Source organism: Cherax quadricarinatus, unplaced genomic scaffold (genome assembly GCF_038502225.1).
Source record: "Cherax quadricarinatus isolate ZL_2023a unplaced genomic scaffold, ASM3850222v1 Contig535, whole genome shotgun sequence".
NCBI lineage: Eukaryota > Metazoa > Arthropoda > Malacostraca > Decapoda > Parastacidae > Cherax > Cherax quadricarinatus.
The window spans coordinates 123,747-149,882 of NW_027195561.1; the positions used below are offsets into that span (position 1 = coordinate 123,747).

Consider the following 26,136-nt stretch of genomic DNA (forward strand, 5'->3'; position numbering starts at 1 on the left):
ACTAGCACCATCACTAGCACCATCATTAGTATCATCAATAGCATGAATACTAACACCATCACTAGCATCATTACTAGCACCAACATTAGCACCATCACTAGCATCATTACTAGCACCATCACTAGCACCAATTCTAACACCAACACTAGCACCAATTCTAACACCAACACTAGCACCATCACTAGCGCCATTACTAGCACCAATACTAGCATCAACACTAGCACCATCACTAGCTGCATCACTAGCACCAATACTAGCACCAACACTAGCGCCGTCACTAGCACCATCACTAGCAACAACACTAGCACCATCACTACCATCATCACTAGCACCAACATTAGCACCATCACTAGCAACAATACTAACACCAACACTAACTCCATCACTAGCACTATCACTAGCATCAACACCAGCACCATCACTAGCACCTTCACACAGAATAAGAGACAAAACACAGTTCACGTCTTGCACCTCCACTAGTAACACAATTCGAACCACCAGTTTTTTACCAATACTTCTAACGAATTAGTAGCAAAATTATAACCCGCATTACAAAAAAAGCAAGACAGTTTACTCATACAACTACTAGTATTAAGAATAAAGCGTCCACTTGTGCCAGTAACAGCATCACATACAGTAACATACAATACACAGTCCCTCACTACCACTTCCATCACCAACAACATTACACACACATAAAAAAAAAAACATTTTATCTCTAGGACCACCATTTGTCAGCCACCACCACCAGTGGCCTCAGAACTCAGTTCTCCACGATAACCATCACTAACACCACCAGTGACATCAGAACTCAGTTCTCCACGATAACCATCACTAACACCACCAGTGGCATCAGAACTCAGTTCTCCACAATAACCATCACTAACACCACCAGTGGCATCAGAACTCAGTTCTCCACAATAACCATCACTAACACCACCAGTGGCATCAGAACTCAGTTCTCCACAATAACCATCACTAACACCACCAGTGGCATCAGAACTCAGTTCTTCACAATAACCATCACTAACACCACCAGTGGCATCAGAACTCAGTTCTCCACAATAACCATCACTAACACCACCAGTGGCATCAGAACTCAGTTCTCCACAATAACCATCACTAACACCACCAGTGGCATCAGAACTCAGTTCTTCACAATAACCATCACTAACACCACCAGTGGCATCAGAACTCAGTTCTCCACAATAACCATCACTAACACCACCAGTGGCATCAGAACTCAGTTCTCCACGATAACCATCACTAACACCACCAGTGGCATCAGAACTCAGTTCTTCACAATAACCATCACTAACACCACCAGTGGCATCAGAACTCAGTTCTCCACGATAGCCATCACTAACACCACCAGTGGCATCAGAACTCAGTTCTTCACAATAACCATCACTAACACCACCAGTGGCATCAGAACTCAGTTCTCCACAATAACCATCACTAACACCACCACGTACAATACTCAAAATAGTGAAACACTTACCTAGGTCATCAAGATACTCTAGTTGTGTTACGAGAGAGTGCAGCTGTGGCAGGAGGTGGCGAGCGTGGTCATCACTCACTATAGCTAAGTAGAGCCTCATAAGACTGGAAGGCAGCAGAGTCACATCACTCAGATGACCCCGAAATACCATCAGGTAATTCCTGAATCAGAATAAATCACTGATTAGCTCCAAGCTTGTGGCATGCTAAGACTATATTACATTTTATGTCATACACCCATATAGGCTGCCTCCCAGCTAGTGAGTCAGGTGCTAAACCTAGAACAATAAGTGAACCCGTCCTTATACCAGTACACCGGAAGCTCACCAAAGCTGTGAAGCGATGTGGGACACTTGTTAAGCATCTTTGACTGACTTGCCTTCCCTGATGGTCGCCACAGTTTGAACTCTGTTTTGTTCTTGCATTTGTCGCATTGTACATAATTGTAAATATTGCACATAACATATATACTCTGTAAACACCAGCTTATTTTGGGGAAGGAAATACGTTCACTTATTCTCTGCTGCTTTTTCGCTCATTCTTAAGTGGTTATAGCATTTCTGCAAGGTGTGCTGGCCATAATCTACACCTGAGCGTGTAACAGTTGTGAAGGCTTACTCAGCCCTGTAACAACTTCAGACAGTATTACTCAGGCTGGCTCCTCCTCAGGAAAATTAATGAATAGAAAAAGAAATAATAATTCACAAAGATAAACACTATTTATTAAATCAAACATAAAACAACAAAACATGAAAGGTATATCCTATTTGAAAGAAAAATGAAAAATGAAATGAATAAAATAACATTTGAACTCAACACTAATATCTACAATGGTGTCTGGTGTTGGTGACACTGTTGTTGAAACCGTAGCCGTTGCTGATGATAAGGGGGGGGGGTCGCAGGTGTTGGTGACCATCCACTGGCTAGTTCTTCACAGTATACCAGTGAGTATTCTATCCCGAAGACAGGAAAGCAGGTTCTTTACCGCTGCAATGCTGTGGAGTTACGTCCTGCAATTTCATACAGGTGCACAGGTAGTGAGATCAAATTGGCGAAGTCTCTGGACGTTAGTCCTACTCCATCCGTTCTACTCGTTGATTGTCAGGTGACCCTCTCTGACATCCAAGCTGGAAAGATAGACAGGTTACCCACTGCTTAAATAATCACTCTTCATGGTAGTGTACAATATTCAAAAGACGTGGTGATTATTACAACAGTCAACCTAGAGCAAGACTGAAAGGACTAAGTTTATTATTGGTCAAAAGTGAAGCTTTCAACCAATAAATCCACTAGAATACAAGGCAGGCATGTACTTACAGTAGAGTTGGGAGCTGTGAGTCTAGTGATTTACTGTTTAACCAGAGCCCCACACGTCACCTTTCGGGGGGGGGGGGAGAAGAGGGAGGGGACGGGATAGCGGGAGCTAGACTGACCCTACCTTAAACAAGTAGCCGGCAGACAAACTATCAATTGCAGGGAGGGGGAGAAAAGGCGGGAAAAACGGGAGCGTGACTTACCCTACTAGTAGCCGGCAGACAAACTATCAATTTCAGGGAGGGGGAGAAAAGGCGGGAAAAACGGGAGATTGACTTACCCTACCTTAACTAGAAGCCGGCAGTGAAACTACTGATACTATATATATTCCCTCTACACCTATCTATTGAACTTTTCCCTCACACTCCCCCATGCCAAGACTTATAGTCAAGGAGTATAAGAAGAATAGGCGAGGAAAAAGTTCTAACATGTGGAAGTCGTGTAAGGCAACAAATCTTCTACTGACTGTCACGACTTAACCAGTCAGAGAAATAATTGGATGAACCATTGATATACACAATATGGAACTTAAAAGCCTGGAGTGCCAATGTCCACCTCAAGAGGCGACTGTTGGTTCCCTTAAAAGTTTCTAGGTATATCAAAGGTTTGTGGTCCGTTTCTAAAATGAATTCTTTTCCCAGCAAATAAAATTTAAGTTTGGAGATACCCCACACAAGGGCTAAACATTCCTTTTCTATTGTGGAGTATCTTGTTTCTGCGGGAAGGAGTTTCCGGCTTAGGAAGCATACAGGGAAGGGAGTACCATCATGGTATTGTAGTAACACCGCACCTAAGCCAGTATTGGAGGCATCAGTTCTCAAACAAAATGTTTTATTAATATCTGGAATCTTAAGTATAGGGTCTTTCGCAAAGATACTTTTAATCTCATTAAACTTTTCCCGAGCTACGTCGGAAAGTTCAAGAGGTTCCTTCACAGACTTTTTAAGGAAGTCCGATAAGATGCCTGTAAGATCAGCAAGATTCGGGATAAACCGTGCATAAAAATTTACAGAACCAAGAAAGCTACGCATGAGTTTCTTGGTTTTGGGGAATTTAAATTCTAATAAAGCTTTGATCTTACTGGGGAGAGGCTGCAGAGTGTTATTAGAAAGTATCAGTCCAAGATATCTAATCTTGTTATACCCAAGGAAGCATTTCTTCGGCTTGGCAGTGAGGCCATGTGAGCGTAACCTACGCAAAACTGATGTTAATGTTTGGATATGTTCGCCCCACGTAGATGTCATTACGTAAATGTTATCAAAATAAACTGAAACATTTGGCATATTACCCAAGACCTTTCTCATCAGTCTTACGTAGGTAGCACAGGCAGTTACCAAACCGAAGGGCATAGTTCTATACTGCATCAGTCCTTGGTGTGTAGGAAAAGCGGTGTACTGCTTAGAAGAAGGATCTAACATTACTTGATGATATGCCTGTGCAATATCAATCTCTGAAAAGAAGGAAGCGTCATAAAATTTGTGTAGATCGCTATCTATTAAGGGCATAGGCTCAGCATCCCACCGAGTTATAGCATTAAGGCCTATGAAGTCAATAGCAAGTCTATATGAATTATCCTCCTTCTTAACCATGACTACTGGTGAACAATATGAAGATACTGAAGGTTCAATGATCTTTAGTTTTAATAATTTGTCTACCTCTCGGTCAAATGCATCCCTAAGGTGAACTGGAACTGGGTATAATTTACGTTTGATAGGATTGTCCGTCAATAAGTCAATCTTATGGACTACCGTGGAGGTAACACCTGGAATATCAGTAAAGACGTCTGAAAAGTTACTCACACATTGAAGTATTTCATGTCTCTTATGGTCATCCAAAGATTCATTAATATTAATGGTGGTTGCGTCCGAGTGGTCAACAGTCACCAAGTCATGTAGTTCTTCATCATAGTCTAAGTTAGAGGTGTCAATTATGCACACTTTACATTCTTCAGTTGTCTTATCAAGTTCGTGTGGAAAAACTAAGTCGAAGTTATTAAGGCAGTTAACCGAATTTCTTCGGTAATATTTCTTAAGGATGTTATGATAAAGCTTAGGTTTCCCTTTGACTTCTATGAGGTAGTCAACTTTCCCACAAATTTTTAATACTTTATATGGACCTTTCCATGCTACTAATAATTTATTTGACTTGATAGGCAAAAGTACAAGAACTCCATCACCTACTTTAAAATTTCTCCTCTGACTTTTGGAATCAAAATAGGTTTTGTACTGGTCCATTGACAAACTTAAGTTTTTCGAAACTATGTCAGAGGTCTCCTCAAGTTTGGACCTAAGGTCAAGGAGAAACTGGTAAGAAGACTGAACCTCAGCATTTACCTCCTCATTAGTCCATAAGTCATGAAGGATGGACAGTGGACCTCGGTCCTGTCTACCATAGAGAAGTTCAAAAGGTGAAAACCCCAAAGAGTCACTGGGAACTTCCCTCATGGCAAACAAAGCACAGGGTAGGTAACGATGCCACTCCTTAGGTTTAAGGGAGCAAAGTTTCCTTAAAATGGACTTGAGAATCGAATGCTGGCGCTCAATCCTCCCATTACAGCTGGGATGATAGGGTGTGGTGAAGAGAGGCTTCACTCCCAGAAGTTGGTATAGATGTTGCATTAAGTCAGATGTGAATTGTGTCCCACGGTCAGACAAAATTTCTCTAGGGATGCCCACTCTGGAGAAGATGGACAAAAGGGCTTCAGCCACCTCTGTAGTAGTTATGGTCTTTAAGGGTATGGCTTCAGGGAAACTCGAAGCATAATCAACCAATGTTAATATATATCTATGTCCCCCAGATGAAAGTGGAGATAAAGGACCAACGATGTCAATAGCTACTCTTTCAAACGGTACCGTAAAGATAGGCATTTTGACCATAGGTACTCGCCTGGTACCTCGGGAGGATGACAGTTGGCAAACTTTACACGATCTACAATAGTTAGTGACATCTGAGGACATTTTAGGCCAAAAATAGGTTTCCCTAATTTTATTTAAAGTTTTACGATGCGAGAAATGTCCGGCCACTGGCAGGTCATGAGCCATTTTAAGAACAGTCTCTCTGCATTGACTTGGAACAACTAAGATGGAATAGTCTATCTCATTTGAATTTAATTTGAATACTGACTTGTACAAGATACCTTTTATATATTCAAATTTATATGAAAAGTTTTTCCTTTGGATAACTTGATTTTGTTTAGCGGCATTATGGCAATTCTGAAGAGATGGGCAATTACGTTGTAAATTGACAAAGGAGTCCTTCGATATGTCTAAAGGCTTAAAGTCAGGGAAAATCAAAGGATGGACAGTAGGAGAAGCCTGGGCTTTGGTCTGAGCCCTAGTCAAGACATTTATGGTATCGGAGGTGATATCTTCACTTTCATCTAACAAGTGAACTTGTGATCCTACTTCCTCGCTTTCGAGAGTATCATCACTGGTTTTTAATCCCACATGAATCTCGCGAGACATTGTCTCATCTGAACTTTCGAGGGGCTTCTCTGACTCTACAGGAAGAGGATCTGAAACACTTATGTCCATCTTTGGTGATGAAAGGTCAACCTCAGAAGGAAGAAGGGCACCTTTTACATTACCTATTAGTACGGAGCAAGAAGTGATGGGAGCTAGTACGGCTTCAGACCAACCTGTGAACCATTTAGACCTAATGTAACAACGGATGGTTGGAAAAGTGTCTGTACGGCCCAAGTAGTCTGAAAGTATAGCAGAGGAATGAGTTTCTTTAAGGTTAGGAAACAGCTTATCAGAAATGACTATACATGTGCATCCAGTGTCTCGTAAAATGGTAGATACATTAAGTCCATTAACTGTTCCTGAACAGAAGGGTGCTTGGTCATTACAGTCTTTAAAACATCTTCCAACTTTTTGGACCTTCTTAGAAGGACAATCTGGACGTTTATGTCCCTTAACACCACACAAATGACAAACAGGAATAAAAGAAGTCATTTTACTTTCCACTAGAGGCTTTGATTTCTTAAGGTCTGATGAACCCTTGCCCTTAGGGTTCGATCCCTTTAGGTCTTTATAGGAATTGTGAGCCTCAGCATACAGGTCAGCAGCCTCAGCAACTTCCTCAGCTTTAATCAGGTTACGTTCTCTGATGAATGTTCGTATCTGGTGGGGAAGAGCTGTCAGGAACTGGTCAGCAACCATGAAGTCTCTAAGAGATTCATAACTGTGATCAATTCCTGAACTCTCTATCCAAAAGTCAAACAAACGAAAGAGTGTTACCTGTAGCTGCTGAAAGTTCTGGCCAGGCTGTAAGGTGGCATACCTGAAATCTTTCCTGTAAGAATTTGTGGTTTTTTGATATGCTTTAAGGATCGCCTTCTTCAGTAGGTTATAATTACATATAATATCCTGCGACAAAGTTGCATAGATATTCAAAGCGGTAACAGAAAATAACATTCCTAACCTGGTAGCCCAGGTGTCAGCAGGCCATTCACAGAGGGTAGCAGTATTTTCAAACCTGATAATGTAAAAAGTTATGTCTTCCCCCTCTGTGAAGGGAGGTAAATTAGGTGTTGGAATATGTGCACTAGCTGCACGTTGTTCCATTACTCCTTCATCTAATTGCTGTTGTGAGAAAGTTAACTTCTTATTCTCTAATTCAAGGCGAGTTTGTTCGAGCTCGCGATCCTTTTCTCTCTCTCTTAACTCATATTCTCTGTCCTTTGCTCTTTCCTCAAGTTCCCTTAATTTAACCTGTTCCTCACGTATCTTAGCTTGTTCCTCACGTACTCTAGCTCTCTCTTCACGATCAAGTCTATCACGCTCCTTTTTGTCTTCTCTTTCGATTCTCTCTCTCTCCTTTCTCTCTTCTTTTTCGATTCTCTCTCTCTCCTTTTTCTCTTCTCTTTCCCTTTCTAACTGTCTTTCTTGGATCTCTCTCTCAATTCTCTCTCTCTCCTTTTCTTCTTCTCTTTCCCTTTCTAACTGTCTTTCTTCTCTCTCAATTCTCTCTCTTTCAAGTCTTTCCTGGATCTTAGCACTAATGAAAGATTCTAAATTTTTCCCTGTTATTCCTAACTTACTTCCAGCGTTCATCCAAAACTGGTATTCATCCATACTTGCAAGAATAACTTAAACTATCAGGGGAAATGAAACGGGTATTAAAGAAAATGGAGGGTTCAATTCCTGCTCCACTCAAACTGTAAATAAACCAGAGGGCTCTATCCCTGCTTCAATTAAACAATATGTATTAATTAAAACAAAGGGTTCTATGCCGGCTCCGAGCAAACAGTAAGTAGAATGGGGTCCCTTGACCATCCAATCTTCTCACCAACAAATCAAGAGTGTCCTATGACAGTTCCCTTGATATAACGAAGAGCTCAATGAAACAAGTTGCCACTGGAAAATCTCGGGTCCCTAGAGTCTAATCCTCCAAAGTGTTTCAAGCTCACAAGAAAAAGTGGCAGAATTAACTATTATATCCTGCCTGACTTGACTTACAATAAATTGAGACTATAACAATCACCAAATCTTTTAAATACCTGTACCGTAGTCCTACCATAGAGAATGATTACTCATGGCTGGTGGTAACCGTCTGTGGTATGCGGCGTTGAAGTTCCAATGGTAGATTCGAGATGGAGTTGAATCTTGATTCAGTAGAGTTGATCCTGGCAAGGTCGCCACTTGTGAAGGCTTACTCAGCCCTGTAACAACTTGAGTCAGTATTACTCAGGCTGGCTCCTCCTCAGGAAAATTAGTGAATAGAAAAAGAAATAATAACAGACAAACATAAACACTTTATTATATAGAAAATATAAAATGTAAAACACTTAAATATGAAATATTAATCCTACATTAAAGAAAATGAAAAATGAAAAATATAAATGATAACTGAATTCAACGCTAATTTAAATGTATATAAAACGTGGGTGTCTGGTGTTGGTGACACTGTTGTTGAAATCGTAGCCGTTGCTGATGATGGGGGGGGGGTCGCAGGTGTTGGTGACCACCACTGGCTAGATCTTCACAGATTATTGCCGTGAGTATAATATCCCGATGACAGCAAAACAGGTTCTTTACCGCTGCAATGCTGTGGAGTTACGTCCTGCAATTTCCTACAGATGCACAGGTAGTTCAATACAAAATGGAGAAGTCTCTGGACGTTAGTCCTTCTCCTGTTCTGCTCGTTGATTGCCAGGTGACCCTCTCTGACATCCAAGCTGGAAAGATAGACAGGTTACCCACTGCTTAAATAATCACTCTCCATGGTAAGTCTGATACTTAAAAGATGTGGTGATTATTACAACAGTCAATATAGAGCAAGGCTGAAAAGACTAAGTTTATCATTGATCAAAAGTGAAGCTTTCAACCAATAAATCCACTAGAATACAAGGCAGGCATGTACTTACAGTAGAGTTGGGAGCTGTGAGTCTAGTGATTTACTGTTTAACCAGAGCCCCACACGTCACCTTTCGAGTGGGGGGGGGAAGAGGGAGGGGAAGGGATATCGGGAGCTAGACTGACCCTACCTTAACAAGCAGCCGGCAGTCAAACTATCACTTTCAGGGAGGGGGAGAAAAGGCGGGAGAAAATGGGAGCTTGACTTACCCTACCTTAACTAGTAGCCGGCAGAGGCAGCACTCATTCATACAGCATTATACGGCAAAGCACAAGAGTTTGGGTGATGATGAGTTTGTTAATTACGATGCTGTAAAGCAAATCAGAGCATTCTCGTCAAATGTTGGTGAGAATTTAAAACGAACATGAGCCAATTGGATCAGTCCTATGTGGACTTCGTTCGTACGCAATCTAGAACATTCATTAAGTGGTACAAAGCCAATGGTGTCACTGATTCTAGTGGATTAGTGCAAATGGTCTAACACCCTACTTTAGTCAGCTGGACTACAGGTTCGGGTATTCTTAGAAGACCATTCAGTGGCAACTTCATTAGAGGCGGCTAGGCTTGCTGACCCATTTGAGGCCAACTGCTCTTCGTCCGAACGGTCCTGTTCCTAGCAGCCTGATATGGACAGACATCATCAAGGATGAACCTGTGACTGGATTACAAATAGAGAGGCTGGAACTGAACAACTACGTCTTCCTCAAAGTCAGCATGGTGAACAACGATATCTGCCTCAAACCCGGTATGGTGAACAATGACATTTGCCTCAATGGAGCAAGAGACAAGAATCCCAAACCCATCACCTGCTATTCGCAAGCCTGGTCACATAAAGGCTACTTGTCCCAAGTTAGTTAACATAATGGCTAGTTGAACAGGCCGCTACCATTAGGGAAAAAAGTTGTGATACTCACTGAAACAAATCAGCAGGAAACAAATCTCTCTTAAGGAGAATGAAAGTCTCATTGAGGTATCCATCTTCAAGGATGCCGGGGCATAGTGGTACACTCTGTAATCACAATTTTACTACATGTAAACCAAACAATAACCAAATTTCTGTAAACTCAGCATTGTAATCCTTATAGAGAATAAACTTTGAATTTGAATTTGAATTTATTGTTCCTTCTTATAAAAAGGAGTATTTCCATTTTCTGAGGAGACTTCAGTGTTACTAATTTGTATTCTGTCACACTCTCTCAACATCAGCTTGAACTTCTTGGTTTTGGCCATTCCTTTGCCTCTTCACCTGCCTCTCACGCTGGCACTCACCTAATTAGCTCTTTTGCTTCCTTTCGTCAGCCTCACTCTCGTAATATTCCTGACCTGTTCACTTTTCGTGGCGCTCTCGTTCCTGTTCTTGATTGCTTGTTGTCTAAGAATTATCATCTTCCTCGCTAATATCAATGTGCCCTTTCTTCTCTTAAATCTAATACTAACATTGTCATTCTCTCTTCCGACAAAGGTAATTCGGTAGTTATCATTGCTCGCAAGGATTATCTCTGCAAAGCTGAAGTCTTGTACCTCATGTACCTACATTCCTCTCGTTTCCATCCCTCTTGATCGCATCAAGAGACCTTTCAGCAGGAAACTAACTTGTTCACCCTCTCCCAACCTGTAAGATGTTGGGAGAGGGTGATGTACCTCTTGATGATATTCTTAATTTTTTTCAGAGAGAAGGCCAATGAAGGATTACTTCATCTCCTTATACCTGCTGATGTCTTTCTTGATCTTATTTGCCTTTGTGTGGACTCAAATTCCTCTTTTTCCAAGGCATATATTCTCAAACCCTCAGTGTCGCTATGAGCTCCTCTTTATCTTCTGTTCTTGCTAACCTTCATATGGAATACTTGGAAAGTATTCTACTTCCTTACATTGATGTGCGCCCTTTCCTCTGGCTCCATTATGTAGATGACATTTTTTGCTCTTTGGCCCCATGACTCTGGTCTCTTCCAACCATTCCTCGATGCCCATAATAATTTTGCTCCTTCCATTAAGTATAAAGCTGAATGGGAATCAAATTCTTTGCTTCCTTTTCATGATATTCATGCCCATTTCTCAGATAAGGTTTTGTTTTTTCTGTGTACCACAAGCCTATGCACAGTGGCATGCACATTCACTGCTTTTCTTATCATGCTTCCTCTGTCAAGAAAAGTGTTCTTATTTCTCTCTTTTTCCGTGCCCTCCGCATTATTGATCTTCAGTTCCTTGAGTCGGAAATTTCCACTCCTTGTAATTCATTCTCTCGTCTTGGCTACCCTTCCCATTTCATAAACTCTGCCTTTTTAAGTGCTAAAAAGGACTTTCTTCTCTCCCAAACTCTCTACTCTACACTCCTGTTCTCTGACTTCCCTATATTTCCAGTCTTTCTAATCTCAACTCTAACAGTTCCTTAGACATCAAACTTTTCGCCAGACTAACATTCTTTGTATCAGTCTAGTTTATATCTCTCCTCCCACTATAGATGTTCCTGGTGTCTACTCTATTTAATGTTACTCTTGTCCTCTTCAGTACTTTGGAGAAACTGGACGTTCTCTTTCTGACAGACTCAAAGAGTACAAAAATAGTGTTAGGCTTTCCGACACCAACAATGCTCATTCTGTCACGTCAGAGATCACAGCCATCCTATTGACTAGTCTTCTGCTAAAACTGTCTTCCCTACTTCCAACTTTCACAGTTACCGTCTGGTTGAATCCTCCCTTATACACAACTTCCTTGTATGAATCTTAGTCCTGGCTTTGTCTCTGTAGATGCCTTCCTTTCCCATTACAGTGTCTAATGCTTCTAACTTCAGAACGCCCGTGACTTAACTTGATTCTTTTTTCTCCTCCTACCTCTTCTCCTTTTTCTTTTTTTCCTTTTTCATCTATGGGTTTTCTTTCTTCTACTTTGGGCGTTTGGTCCATTATATTCCTTCCCTCTTTGGCTAATCCGAATTTTGGGTGGTGGGAAATACTGTAATCTACTTTATCTTCATCCCCCCAAAAATATAGTTGGCAAGTCTTTGTTATTTAGCAAAATATCGGCCTGTTTCCTCCACAAATAAAAACATATTTGGGATATTTCAAAAGTCTCATTGCCAGCTTGTAAAACATTCATTGTTGTGCCTTCGCTATGAAAGTCCTTTCAGTCCATTCAATATTAACAGTAATACGGTATGAAGTAAGTCAATAACTTGCTTCCACGATATTCAGCGAAAAAGCACCCAATTGAGTTTTCTTTTTTCAGTTTTTTTTGCATACGATCCGAGTGATCTTGTATAGTTAGCCCTTGCTACAGTCCGTTTTCTCTAATGTTACAGTCCCCAGTGGGACAAAGGAGGTAAAAACTTCCCTCTGCCCGACACTACTTTGTCGCCAATACAAAGAAAGGCTGAGAACACTTAGAGTTGTGGCAGGTTTTCATCCCAGGTGTGGAGCTAATGTTAAAATTGTGAAGATGATGTATCTTGCTCATATTAGATCATTGGTTGACTATGCGGCGCCACTACTTGCACTCGTGTCTGACTGGAAGCTTGGACGGCTGGAAAAACTGCAAGAATTTTAAATATGCAGAAAGAACTTAATATTCCAAGCATTAGAGATCGTGTTACTGAAAGAAATATCATTATTGGGGTCAATATGCTTAGGTTAACCCATTCAAATCCCTGCACAGAAGCCCTCCAAACTTTCCTCAGCACTGGTGAACATCCTTCCAGATGGATCGAAAAAACTGGAACCGTCCTCCGCATGAACCAGCTACATGATCTATGTAAAGTTAGACAACAGAGACATTTCCCTGCTCCATGGGATATTACCCCATTCCAAACCACCATTCCTCCATTTCCTCCCAAAACTCTTCTTAAATCACAACCAAAGCTTCGTCTTGAAGCCAAACATGATGCCTTAAGCTGTATTGATAACTTAGTCACACAGAACACTCTTTCACAAATTATTTACGTTTATGGTTCTGTTCACCAGTCCACTGGTGCAGCTGGTAGTGCTGCTGTTGTCATACAGAGTGATGCTCTCATAAAGAAATTGGAGCACGCAACAATAACTTGGCCTCTACCCTTCAAACAGAACTGTTTGCCATACTCCTTGTACTCAAATGCGTCCATGTATCTAAGGTTGACACTTTAATTGTAACTGATTCTCTGTCATCCATAAATGCTCTCAACTCATTAAGCATAAATTGTGGCATGCTTGTGTCAGAAGCCAGACACAGGTATGGTAGGATTGTGGACAGTGGAGTCAGAGTGCACATGCTGTGGATTCCATCTCACATTGGTCTTCAGATGCATGATAGAACTGATAAACTGGCTAAGCTATATGCTTTCAAAGAGAGGGTAGATTACAATCTTGGGTTGTCAGTTAGCAGTTTGAGAACAATAATACGAAAAGAATTTCAAATGAACTTTAATAACTTAAGACTTAGGGAGACTGACACAAGTCAGTCCATCTATCATAATTCCATGATGCAGGAGGAGCCACATGTCTATGGTGCATCCAACAAGATAAGCAGACTCTTGGATGTCACTACTGCCCGGCTCCGACTGGGTTACAAGTATCTATGGCAGGTTAAATCACCACCACCAGATGTAGACCAAACGAAATGTAAACTTTGCCAGATGGACTATTGTCACACCTTGCGTCATTATGTACTGGAGTGTGATCAAATTAATGAATTTAGAAACAACTCACTCAGAAATGTTCAAGATATGGCAAAGTATTTTACCTACATTGGTATATTACAGACCATTCTGGAGAAATACCCTACTTTGCTAGCTGTAAATAATGCATTACCGTGTGTGTGTGTGTGTATGTGTGTGTGTGTGTGTGTGTGTGTGTGTGTGTGTGTGTGTGTGTGTGTGTGTGAGTGTGTGTGTGTGTGTGTGTGTGTGTGTGTGAGTGTGTGTGTGTGTGAGTGTGTGTGTGTGTGTGTGTGTGTGTGTGTGTGTGTGTGTGTGTGTGTGTGTGTGTGTGTGTGTGTGTGTGTGTGTGTGTGTGTGTGGGTATGTGTGTGGGTGTGTGTGTGGGTGTGGGTGTACACACCTAATTGTACTCACCTAATTGTGGTTGCAGGGGTCGATACTCAGCTCCTGGCCCCGCCTCTTCACTGATTGCTACTGGGTCCTCTCTCTCTCTCTGCTTCCTGAGCTTTATCATACCTCTTCTTAAAACTATGTATGGTTCCTGCCTCCACTACTTCACTTGCTAGGCTATTCCACTTCCTGACGACTGTATGACTGAAGAAATACTTCCTAACGTCTCTGTGACTCGTCTGAGTCTTCAGCTTCCAGTTGTGACCCCTTGTTCCTGTGTCCCCTCTCTGGAACATCCTATCTCTGTCCACCTTATCTATTCCCCGCAGTATCTTGTATGTCATTATCATGTCTCCCCTGACCCTTCTGTCCTCCAGTGTCGTCAGCCCGATTTCCTTCAACTTTTCCTCATACGACATTCCCCTGAGCTCTGGGACTAGCCTTGTTGCTAACCTTTGTACTTTCTCTAACTTTTTGACGTGCTTGACCAGGTGTGGGTTCCAGGTTGGTGCTGCATACTCCAGTATGGGCCTAACATACACAGTGTACAGTGTCTAGAACGATTCCTTATTTAGGTATTGGAACGCTATTCTCAGGTTTGCCAGGCGCCCGTATGCTGCAGCAGTTATTTGGCTGATGTGTGCCTCTGGTGACATGCTCGGAGTTATGGTCACCCCGAGGTCTTTCTCCCTGAGTGAGGTCTGCAGTCTTTGTCCACCTAGCATATAATCTGTCTGCGGTCTTCTTTGTCCCTCCCCAATCTTCATGACTTTGCATTTGGCAGGATTGAATTCGAGAAGCCAGTTTCTGAACCACATGTCCAGCCTGTCCAGGTCTCTTTGCAGTCCTGCTTCATCCTCATCCGATTTAATTCTTCTCATCAACTTCACATCATCTGCGAATAGGGACACTTCAGAGTCTATTCCTTCCATCATGTCGTTCGCATATATCAAAAATAGCACTGGCCCTAGAACTGACCTCTGTGGGACCCCGCTCGTCACAGGCGCCAACTGTGATGCCTCTTCACATACCATGACTCGTTGTTGCCTCCCTGTCAGGTATTCCCTGATCCACTGCAGTGCCCTCCCTGTTACATGCACCTGATCCTCCAACTTCTGCACTAATCTCTGGAGACCTGGAGTTTACCTGGAGAGAGTTTCGGGGGTCAACGCCCCCGCGGCCCGGTCTGTGACCAGGCCTCCTTGTGGGGAACTGTGTCAAAGGCCTTCATGCAGTCTAGGAAAACGCAATCAACCCACCCCTCTCAATCGTGTCTTTCTTCTGTTACCTTGTTATAAAACTCCAGGAGGTTTGTGATACAAGATTTGCCTTCCATGAACCCATGCTGGTTTTCATTTATAATCTTGTTCCATTCCAGGTGTTCGACCACTCTCCTCCTGATAATCTTCTCCATGACTTTGTACACAATACATGTCAGATTCTGTTGTTGATTCTCGCCCTGGCAGGTCATAGCAGCTCTCCTTAGTGGCTAACGCGACGGGCTGGAGTTTTGAGACTCTATGACCGCGGGTTCAATCCCGGCCGGGGGTATGGTTTATTTGCAATCGTGTCATTACGATTTCTTGAGTCTTGCACAGTGTCCCTACGATCCCCGTTGGGGAGGGGAACCTCTACCATCTCCACGATGTCTCATCGTGTGAGAATTAAGCCCAAGTCTGCTGTCGTCGATGACGCCACGAAGCTTGAGCTTGCAGCTTCTCTCAACACTAGTCTTCACGCAAAGTTCTCCAAGATTACGTCACTGAAAGCAGCTTTCATCGTCACTTTACTCGATGATGCTGAAGCTGACAAAGTGCTTACACCTACTGCCATGAAGACCTTAGAAGACCGGGGCTTTACCATCTCCACGTCACCATACATGCTTGCAAAACGTTCAGTGTTTATAAAACGTCTTGACAGGCTGATCACGAACATGTCCATCCAGGAAATTAAGTCATCACTTGAGGACCTCAACACCTGGACCAAGATTGACTCTGTTGTGAAGATCCCCAACGCTTCCTCAATGCTCAAGGTCACATTCCTAGACCTTACCATGGCGATCAGAGCACTGTCTTATGGCCTGGCCATCTCTTACTACTACATCAACCCTCGGCAGATTGAATCTGAACGCTTCACGTACATAACACCTTGCTGGACATGTTACTCGTACAGTCACTCTACTGCCGACTGCCACGTGAAGAATAAGAAGATATGTTCCACCTGTGGGTCTGCAGGTCACGATTTTCGTTCTTGCACTTCCACTGCTGCTCCCACTTGCATCAACTGTAAGAGTGACCACCATACTCTTGCAGCCAAATGTCCAGTGCGTAAGGATATCCTCTCTAAGAAACTGAAGGAAGAGACAAAGAAGTCATCTGGAACCTCTCCTACATACGCTGCAATTGCCAAGATTCAATCAACAACATCCAAGATTCTACAAGCCACTCAACAGTCGTCTCCACCATCTCTCACTACCCAACCTCCACCTGATGATATCTCTACCAAATTCTATTACTGCATGATGTTTGCTCACATGCAAAATGCTGCAAAACCTGACTCTTTCAACACGACTATTAATGAACTTCTTGCACTTAACAACATGCCATCATTTAACTTCCCTGCAAGTCCACCATCAGCTGAGATTTTGAAAATAATCCTGAAGATCGTCAGTTTTGAAGCGCCAGATGACTTGAAGGAATTAATAATTGATAACGACCACGCATCCTCTTTTGAATCCTCCAATCAACATTCACCTGATAACATCCAAGACAGCACCACGCCTCCTATTCGTCGATTGGCTCGCCGTGTCGGCGCAAATATCATTCATTCGCCTCCACTCACCACTACACAAATGGACCAATCAGAAGCCACGATTCCACCACAGTCTTCTATACACTCTGTAGCGGAGACACCAACATTGAATGAACCTTCAATGCTGCAACCACCAACAAAAACCTCACCAGTCATCACTCGACGTATTAATACAGAAGACCAACACCGAGATCAACACCTGCACTGGAAAGACAACTTTTTATACGACTCCTGACCAAGAACCCACCATGAATGTCGACACTTTGTACGAGAAATTACTCGACAGAACAGTCAAGTTTACAAATCGTAAAGGAACCCACTGCTCCTTCACAGCACTCAAGATGATCTTTGACCAGTTACAAGCCGACCCAGCATTTCGACCCAAGATTACAAGACTACTCATCGTTTCCTCCCAACAACTGCACAACATAAGGAATGCCTCCAACACTGAAGAAATGATGTAACTCCTGATTCACACTTTAACGACACCTGACCAGTCAAGAAGCTAGCCTCCCATGACCACGCCTCCAGCTTCTGCCAGCCGCCAATCAACATCAAGAATGCAAGATGCAGATAGCTTGCCAGCCGGACGACTGAGTGTTCTCCTGTTTTTTGTCCTGACTCTTCTCTCTTCGGCTCAAGACATTCCTCTCACCGACTATTCTTCGAGCTGTCCCCACTTGCCCCTCGCCCCTAGTGGGTCCTTACCTGTGAGTCCTCCTGGTCTTTGACTGTTGTCTTCCTCCTGATGTAGCTATACAACAGTTTCGGGTCAGTCTTGATTTTCGATGCTATGTCATTTTCATACTGTCGCTGGGCCTCCCTCCTTACCTTTGCGTACTCGTTCCTGGCTCTGCGACTGATCTCCCTATTTTCGTGTGTTCTCTGCCTTCTGTACTTTTTCCATTCTCTATTGCACTTTGTTTTTGCCTCCTTACACCGTCGGGTAAACCAGGGGCTCGTTCTGGTCTTCCCATTGTTTCTGTGTGTGTGTGTGGGAGTGTGTGTGTGTGTGTGTGTGTGTGTGGGTGGGTGTGGGTGTGTGTGTGTGTGTGTGGGTGTGTGTGTGTGGGTGTGTGTGTGCGTGCATGTGGGTGTGCGTGCTTGTGTATATGCATGTGTTTGTACGCTCGTGTGCATATGTCTGTGCGTGCACCCTCGTATGTGTATGTGTGCGCGTGCGCGCTCGTGTGGGTATATGACCCACTTAATATTTGTATTTATAATTCATTACAATTGTGACCAGGTGTGGACGTGTCAGTGGCTCATTACTTTGCAATTTGTTCATGACTATAACTATGTATAGGAGTGAGGCTGATTCATTACCTTTGTAACTTACCATGATTGTGACCAGATCTACCTGGAGTTCATTACCTTTGTAACTAGTTCAGCTATCATAACTTTGGAGTCCAGTCCCTGGACCCATTATGTACCTTTGTAATCTTTTGAGTACCGCCCACAGGATGGGTATGTGGTGACTACCGCCCACAGGATGGGTATGTGGTGACTACCGCCCACAGGATGGGTATGTGGTGACTACCGCCCACAGGATGGGTATGTGGTGACTACCGCCCACAGGATGGGTATGTGGTGACTACCGCCCACAGGATGGGTATGTGGTGACTACCGCCCACAGGATGGGTATGTGGTGACTACCACCCACAGGATGGGTATGTGGTGACTACCGCCCACAGGATGGGTATGGGGTGCATAATAAACATATTAAACTAAACTGCCTGACCACTCCCAGACCGGCATATTATGTCATTTTTTGTTAATCCTGGAGCACTTATTATGCTTCTGTGTTATTTATATTATGCCTTAAATTGTGATATGTAAATAAACTTTAGTTCGATGAGCAACTTTGCCGCAGATCTTGCCAAAACGAGTCAGTACTTGTCTCAGAAGGCTTCTGATTGGCTCTCCTACTACATAATAGCTCGTCAATTATTATATTAGAAAGAATAATAATAGAAATAATTAAAAAAATAATAGAAATTATTTAAAAAAAAAAAACTCAAAATTCACTGCACGTGAGTACATATGATACAGGTAGTGACGTCACTCTAAATATTATAATGAGTATAATTCGTTGTAGAAGTATCGTACGACATTGAGACGTACACCAATAATGTTGCCAGATTGTAAAATTATTTTTCTATAAGCTTAACCTATTTATCATTCTTTCTCCATATTTTCTCGACTATTATTCTGCTCCACACATGTCACCCGCCCCATAGCTTCCCTGCACTGCTTCTCTTTCTTAGCCGTTTGACTGACTCCTCTACCACTGCTACCTCTATACTTCCTTTCCTTCTACCTCTCTTGTCCCATCCCTGTCATCTGGTCTATTTATACTGCCAACAACATCAACGCCAGCAGCATCAACATCAACAACATCAATACCAACAACATCAACAACATCAACACTAACAACATCAACACCAACAACGTCAACACCAACAACATCAACATCAACAACATCAACATCAACATCAACACCAACAACCAACACCAACAACATCAACACCAACAATGTCAACACCAATTACATTAAGAACAATAATAAATAATCAAAACAATAAACATGTTAGTTAACACCGTTAACATAAACATCAATAGCTTCTTCACTTAATCTGACTGACTGCGAGAGTAGCATGCCCATCTAATAACCAGCAGACGGAGGATCGAGTTTCCACTAGTTCTTGTGCTGATTCACACATACAGATTAAATACTTCACATAAATATAAGAAAAATGAATAACACGAACAACTCACTTAGGCTGTACACGTTGCAGGATCTTGTCGGACGTGGTGACTGCATCATCATGAAGATAATGGTGGTGCAGGGCCAGTCCTATGCAGTGATGATTGTACGAGGTGAGAACATCCAGCAGGTGAAGCAGGTCGGACACATCATCAGGTTCACTCATGACATCAATGTGCACCTCAGATGGTTCGAGGTGAGGAAAAAGAGCTTTGCAACACAACATCTGGTTCTCTTTGATGCAAATCGGCTTTTCAGTATTGATGAAACGAGCTATTTCCCTAGTGATATTTTTATTGCATTTGGTGTTCTCAATAAGGTGCAACCACTGGTCCACATTGCAAGCGTCAGATAGGTTCATATTAGCCTCACGCACAAGACGGACAATTTCCTGCGTGGTGGCTACAGGCACCTTACCAAGTAAGACGGGAAGCAGCCCGGCCACATGCACAAGAACATTGTTATACTTGGCCATGTTTACCATGGTTGTCCTGACACTCTGTTTTAACATTTCCTCTATGCTGACATGCAGTGCAGAAGACTGTAAATGGTCCTTGAGTGTCATCACAATATGGAGAGCACTGAAGTAGTCATGAATTCCCTGGTGAGGTGCTGAGTACCGCTCCTCGACACCTTGCCACGTCCTAATTGGCTTCAAACTCATGAATGCAGAAAGTATCTCATTGTAAGGTAAATCATATGCATTACAAGCAGATATCAGTTGTTCTTCTGCTGCTTCATCAAGGGTGAGCTGATGACGCGAGAGGCTCTCCAGTGATATCTTGTATAACATCCTTAAAATTATTTGAACCTTCTCCTCTAGGTGATTTTCACTTATATCTTTATTTTTCAATCTATTTAATAACTTTCTGTGACGTAGACGATGTATTTCCTGGTAGAGTTCTGTTTTAGTGATGGTCATTGTGTTTACGTCATCTGGACGTTGGTCCCAGGAGTAAACAAAATATGTTAAATTACTTGGCAATCTTAAGTGTTCTTGAAGATCTTCAAATAACTTGATCTTATTTACTAATTTTTCAGTGTTTCTGTTACTCATCGTGTGGCGAGTTATCTCTTGGTGAGTCAGACGCACAAATTCCTCCAAATATTTTTTTTTTATGCCAAGTAATTCAGCATATGTTACTTCATATTCTTCAGGGATCATCATCATGAACATTTCGACTGTTTCAGGTCTTGAGGTACACATAAAAGTTAAACAAGTACAGTTCCGGAATTCTTGTAAAAGACTTTTGACTAATTCTCTAGAATTGTTATTCAGTTCATCCAATCCATCAATGAGTATTAGGACCTTACAGAGTTTTATTATTCTAGGCAGAAGATTCCTGAATTTTGATGAAACATCTGGTATTAGGCAGTCTAGGAGATCCTGGTAGGACTTTCTGGTTGAGTCTCCACACTGTACCCACAAGAGGAGTTCGTAATTGACTAAATCTTTAATTGCTCTTTGACCACCCTCTGACCATTCCTGTGTTAGTAGCTTCAGTAGAGTAGTCTTTCCACTCCCTGCCATACCTTCAAGTACAAGTATTTTAGGTGGTGCACAGGAATCACGATTTTGTGTCTGAACAAGGCTGAGAAGATCTCTATAATCTATATGTTCACCTTCACCTCTCCGTTTACCTTGTCTAACTTCAATATCGACAAAAATATTGTCTACTTTAAGTGGAAGGTCAGTACTGAAAAAAGACACTGGGTTGATATAAATTATATTTTGGAAAAACTTCTTCAGTTCATAACAACTATCATTAATGACAATCCTTCTTATATCATCACTAGAATACCTTATTATGTCTTCCTCTCCGAGTATTTCACTTATGATGAGGTCCAGGTTATTATTCATCTGATTGATTTCCATGTCCACTTCAGCCTCGTCTCGCCCATACCGCTCTCCTGATCTTCTGAGACATCCAGTTAATGCCTCACGAAGTTTTCTTATGATACGAAAAAACTCTTCATCAGGAATTGCAGAGTGATTATGAAGAATGTCGTTCCTAATGTTCTTTACAGCAGTGATGTAATACTCCATTTCCACACTGGGAATGATCCATTTTGGATCATCCAAATGAGCTACATTCTCACAGGCTAGTTTGATACTCAGAACAAGCAAAGGCATATCAAACTTTGTTCCATCTGGACTAGAATCAATTAATTTCATTTGCCTTTTGTAAAACGTTCTGTATTTTCTTGAAAGACTTAAGTAGTTTGCTGATGATGTTTGAGGCAAGTTATTTAAGTATTCATCCAGCCTCATATTACAAGGTTTACCCGGGGTTCCCCAGCAGAATATTTTATACAGTACTTGACTGCCACACAGATTCATAGCTTTAAAGAGCCTGCATACATTATTATCCTCTTTAGATATTAAAGCCATGGCACATTACATGAAACACTTCTGATATAATTTTGTCCACGACGGAGCTCCAGTTGCTTCTGAAAATAATGCTGCTCGTGGAGATTTATTGCTTCAGTAAATAATACTGCTGAAAGAACTCCTGATGTTTCAGTAAATAATGCAGCACACAGAGTTTCAGGTTTGTGCACATAATGCCACTAAAGGAGCTCAAGATGCTTCAGCAGATAATGGTGCTGATGAAGTTCCTGTCGCTTCAGCAGATAATGGTGCTGATGAAGTTCCTGTCGCTTCAGCAGATAATGGTGCTGATGAAGTTCCTGTCGCTTCAGCAGATAATGGTGCTGAAGGCTCTTTTGTTGCTCCTGAAATTAATGTTGCTCATCGAGCTACTGATATTTTTGCAAAAATTGTTGCTGACAGAGACGGAGTTCCTCATACGTCTGCAGAAAATATTGCAAAAAAGTTCCTGACTCTTCTGCAGACATTATGGCTGATTTACCATTTAATGCTGTTGAAGTTTGAGCTGGTAACGAAGTCCATGGTGAGACTGTCCATAATATTTCTTCAGAACACAATTACAACTGAAAAAGTAAAAGATTTGAATGAAATATAATATTTCATGTGAAAATAAAAAACATGATTAATATTTTAAATGACAAAATAAAACATTTATAACATGACAAGTGATATAAAGAAGAACGTATTATATTGCAAATAATTAGATGAAAATGTGTAATATTCAAAGTAATGCACAAAACTGCAGAGAAATAAGACAACATAAACAATGTAAAATATTATAAGTGACAGAATGAAATATTTGTGGAAGTAAAAGTAACCCACAATATCATAGATAACTCGCGCCTACAACCAACCTTGTACAACATGGTGAACTTACACAACATGATTAAGTTGCACAACATGGGTCACTTATACAACATAGGAAACTTAAACAACATGGGGAACTTGTACAACATGAGGGAGTTTGCATAACATGGGTAACTTACACAACATAGGGAATTTGTACAACATAGGGAAGATGTACAACATGGGGAGCCTGCATAAAAAGACGAATTTGTACAACATGGAGAACTTGTACATGGGGACCTTGTATGACATGGGGAACTTGGGGAATTTTTACAACATGGGGAACTTGAATAACACGGGGAACTTGTACAACTTGGGGAACTTGTACAACATGGGGAACTTGTATAACATGAGGAACTTGCACAACATGGGGAACTTGTACACCATGGGGAACTTGTACAACATGGGGAACTTGTACAACTTGGGGAACTTGTACAACATGGGGAACTTGTATAACATGAGGAACTTGCACAACATGGGGAACTTGTACACCATGGGGAACTTGTACAACATGGGGAACTTGTACAACTTGGGGAACTTGTACAACATGGGGAACTTGTATAACATGAGGAACTTGCACAACATGGGGAACTTATACAACATGGGGAACTTGTACAACATGGGGAACTTGTACAACATGGGGAACTTGTACAACATGGGGAACTTGTACAACATGGGGAACTTGCATAACATGTGGAACTTGTACATCGTGGGAACTTGTATAACACTGAGAACTTGTACATCATGGGGAACTTACACATTGGGAACTTGTACAACATGGGGAACTTGTACAACATGGGGAACTTGTACAACATGGGAACTTGTACATCATGGGGAACTTACACATTGGGAACTTGTGCAACATGGGGAACTTGTACAACATGGGGAACTTGTACAACATGGGGAACTTGTGCAACATGGGGAACCTGTACAACATGGGGAACTTGTGCAACATGGGGAACTTGTACAACATGGGGAACTTGTACAACATGGGGAACTTGTGCAACATGGGGAACCTGTACAACATGGGGAACTTGTGCAACATGGGGAACTTGTACAACATGGGGAACTTGTACAACATGGGGAACTTGTGCAACATGGGGAACCTGTACAACATGGGGAACTTGTGCAACATGGGGAACCTGTACAACATGGGTGTTGTAAGGGATTTAGGGGTATTTTTATTCATTGGAAAAACTTCAGAATTTGGCCTATTACGAATATTACCTCTCAGGCAACACAGTATTGAACCAAAAGCTAGTTTAATACATTTTTAGAGTCTATGAGTATTTCTACTAGGAAACTCAATCCAATAATATTAAAATCTTATTATGTTTAAATTTAAAGTACTTGAATACAATACTTTTGTCTTCTTTTCTTACATAAAATTATAGCTTAATATTGTATGTAAAATAATTTTATTCTAAGTAAACTATAAGTAATGAATTTACAAAAAATATGTATAAAGTTAAATCATATGCAAATATCACATTAACAATGAAGATTAATCTTTAACACTTTACAACTTAAGTCTTCACCAACATCGAAGTCTTCACCTCAACAAGACAAAGTCTTCACCTCAACAAGACAAAGTCTTCACCTAAACAAGACAAAGTCTTCACCTCAACAAGACAAAGTCTTCACCTCAACAAGACAAAGTCTTCACCTCAACAAGACAAAGTCTTCACCTCAACAAGACAAAGTCTTCACCTCAACAAGACAAAGTCTTCACCTCAACAAGACAAAGTCTTCACCTCAACAAGACAAAGTCTTCACCTCAACAAGACAAAGTCTTCACCTCAACAAGACAAAGTCTTCACCTCAACAAGACAAAGTCTTCACCTCAACAAGACAAAGTCTTCACCTCAACAAGACAAAGTCTTCACCTCAACAAGACAAAGTCTTCACCTCAACAAGACAAAGTCTTCACCTCAACAAGACAAAGTCTTCACCTCAACAAGACAAAGTCTTCACCTCAACAAGACAAAGTCTTCACCTCAACAAGACAAAGTCTTCACCTCAACAAGACAAAGTCTTCACCTCAACAAGACAAAGTCTTTACCTCAACAAGACAAAGTCTTCACCTCAACAAGACAAAGTCTTCACCTCAACAAGACAAAGTCTTCACCTCAACAAGACAAAGTCTTCACCTCAACAAGACAAAGTCTTCACCTCAACAAGACAAAGTCTTCACCTCAACAAGACAAAGTCTTCACCTCAACAAGACAAAGTCTTCACCTCAACAAGACAAAGTCTTCACCTCAACAAGACAAAGTCTTCACCTCAACAAGACAAAGTCTTCACCTCAACAAGACAAAGTCTTCACCTCAACAAGACAAAGTCTTCACCTCAACAAGACAAAGTCTTCACCTCAACAAGACAAAGTCTTCACCTCAACAAGACAAAGTCTTCACCTCAACAAGACAAAGTCTTCACCTCAACAAGACAAAGTCTTCACCTCAACAAGACAAAGTCTTCACCTCAACAAGACAAAGTCTTCACCTCAACAAGACAAAGTCTTCACCTCAACAAGACAAATTCTTCACCTCAACAAGACAAAGTCTTCACCTCAACAAGACAAAGTCTTCACCTCAACAAGACAAAGTCTTCACCTCAACAAGACAAAGTCTTCACCTCAACAAGACAAAGTCTTCACCTCAACAAGACAAAGTCTTCACCTCAACAAGACAAAGTCTTCACCTCAACAAGACAAAGTAGTCAGGGCTAGATCAGGGAGCAGACTGCTTCACTGCCAGTCTGGTAGTCAGGGCTAGATCAGGGAGCAGACTGCTTCACTGCCAGTCTGGTAGTCAGGGCTAGATCAGGGAGCAGACTGCTTCACTGCCAGTCTGGTAGTCAGGGCTAGGTCAGGGAGCAGACTGCTTCACTGCCAGTCTGGTAGTCAGGGCTAGATCAGGGAGCAGACTGCTTCACTGCCAGTCTGGTAGTCAGGGCTAGATCAGGGAGCAGACTGCTTCACTGCCAGTCTGGTAGTCAGGGCTAGATCAGGGAGCAGACTGCTTCACTGCCAGTCTGGTAGTCAGGGCTAGATCAGGGAGCAGACTGCTTCACTGCCAGTCTGGTAGTCAGGGCTAGATCAGGGAGCAGACTGCTTCACTGCCAGTC

The 26,136-nt window shown here is 41.9% G+C and overlaps 1 protein-coding gene across 2 annotated transcripts in view; it reads right to left on the reverse strand.

Annotated features, from left to right (window-relative positions):
• LOC138851408 (uncharacterized) overlaps positions 1-22,727 on the reverse strand; it is an 89,845-nt gene extending 67,118 nt beyond the window's left edge. For both annotated transcript variants that reach the window (XM_070080499.1, XM_070080500.1), the window contains exons 1-2: positions 19,784-22,727; positions 1,502-1,662 (exon numbers count right to left, since the gene is read on the reverse strand). In XM_070080499.1, the coding sequence (XP_069936600.1) occupies positions 1,502-1,662; positions 19,784-22,164 (2,542 nt within the window). In that variant the 5' untranslated portion in view covers positions 22,165-22,727. The remainder of the gene's footprint in view (positions 1-1,501; positions 1,663-19,783) is intronic.
• Between the last annotated feature and the right edge of the window lie 3,409 nt (positions 22,728-26,136).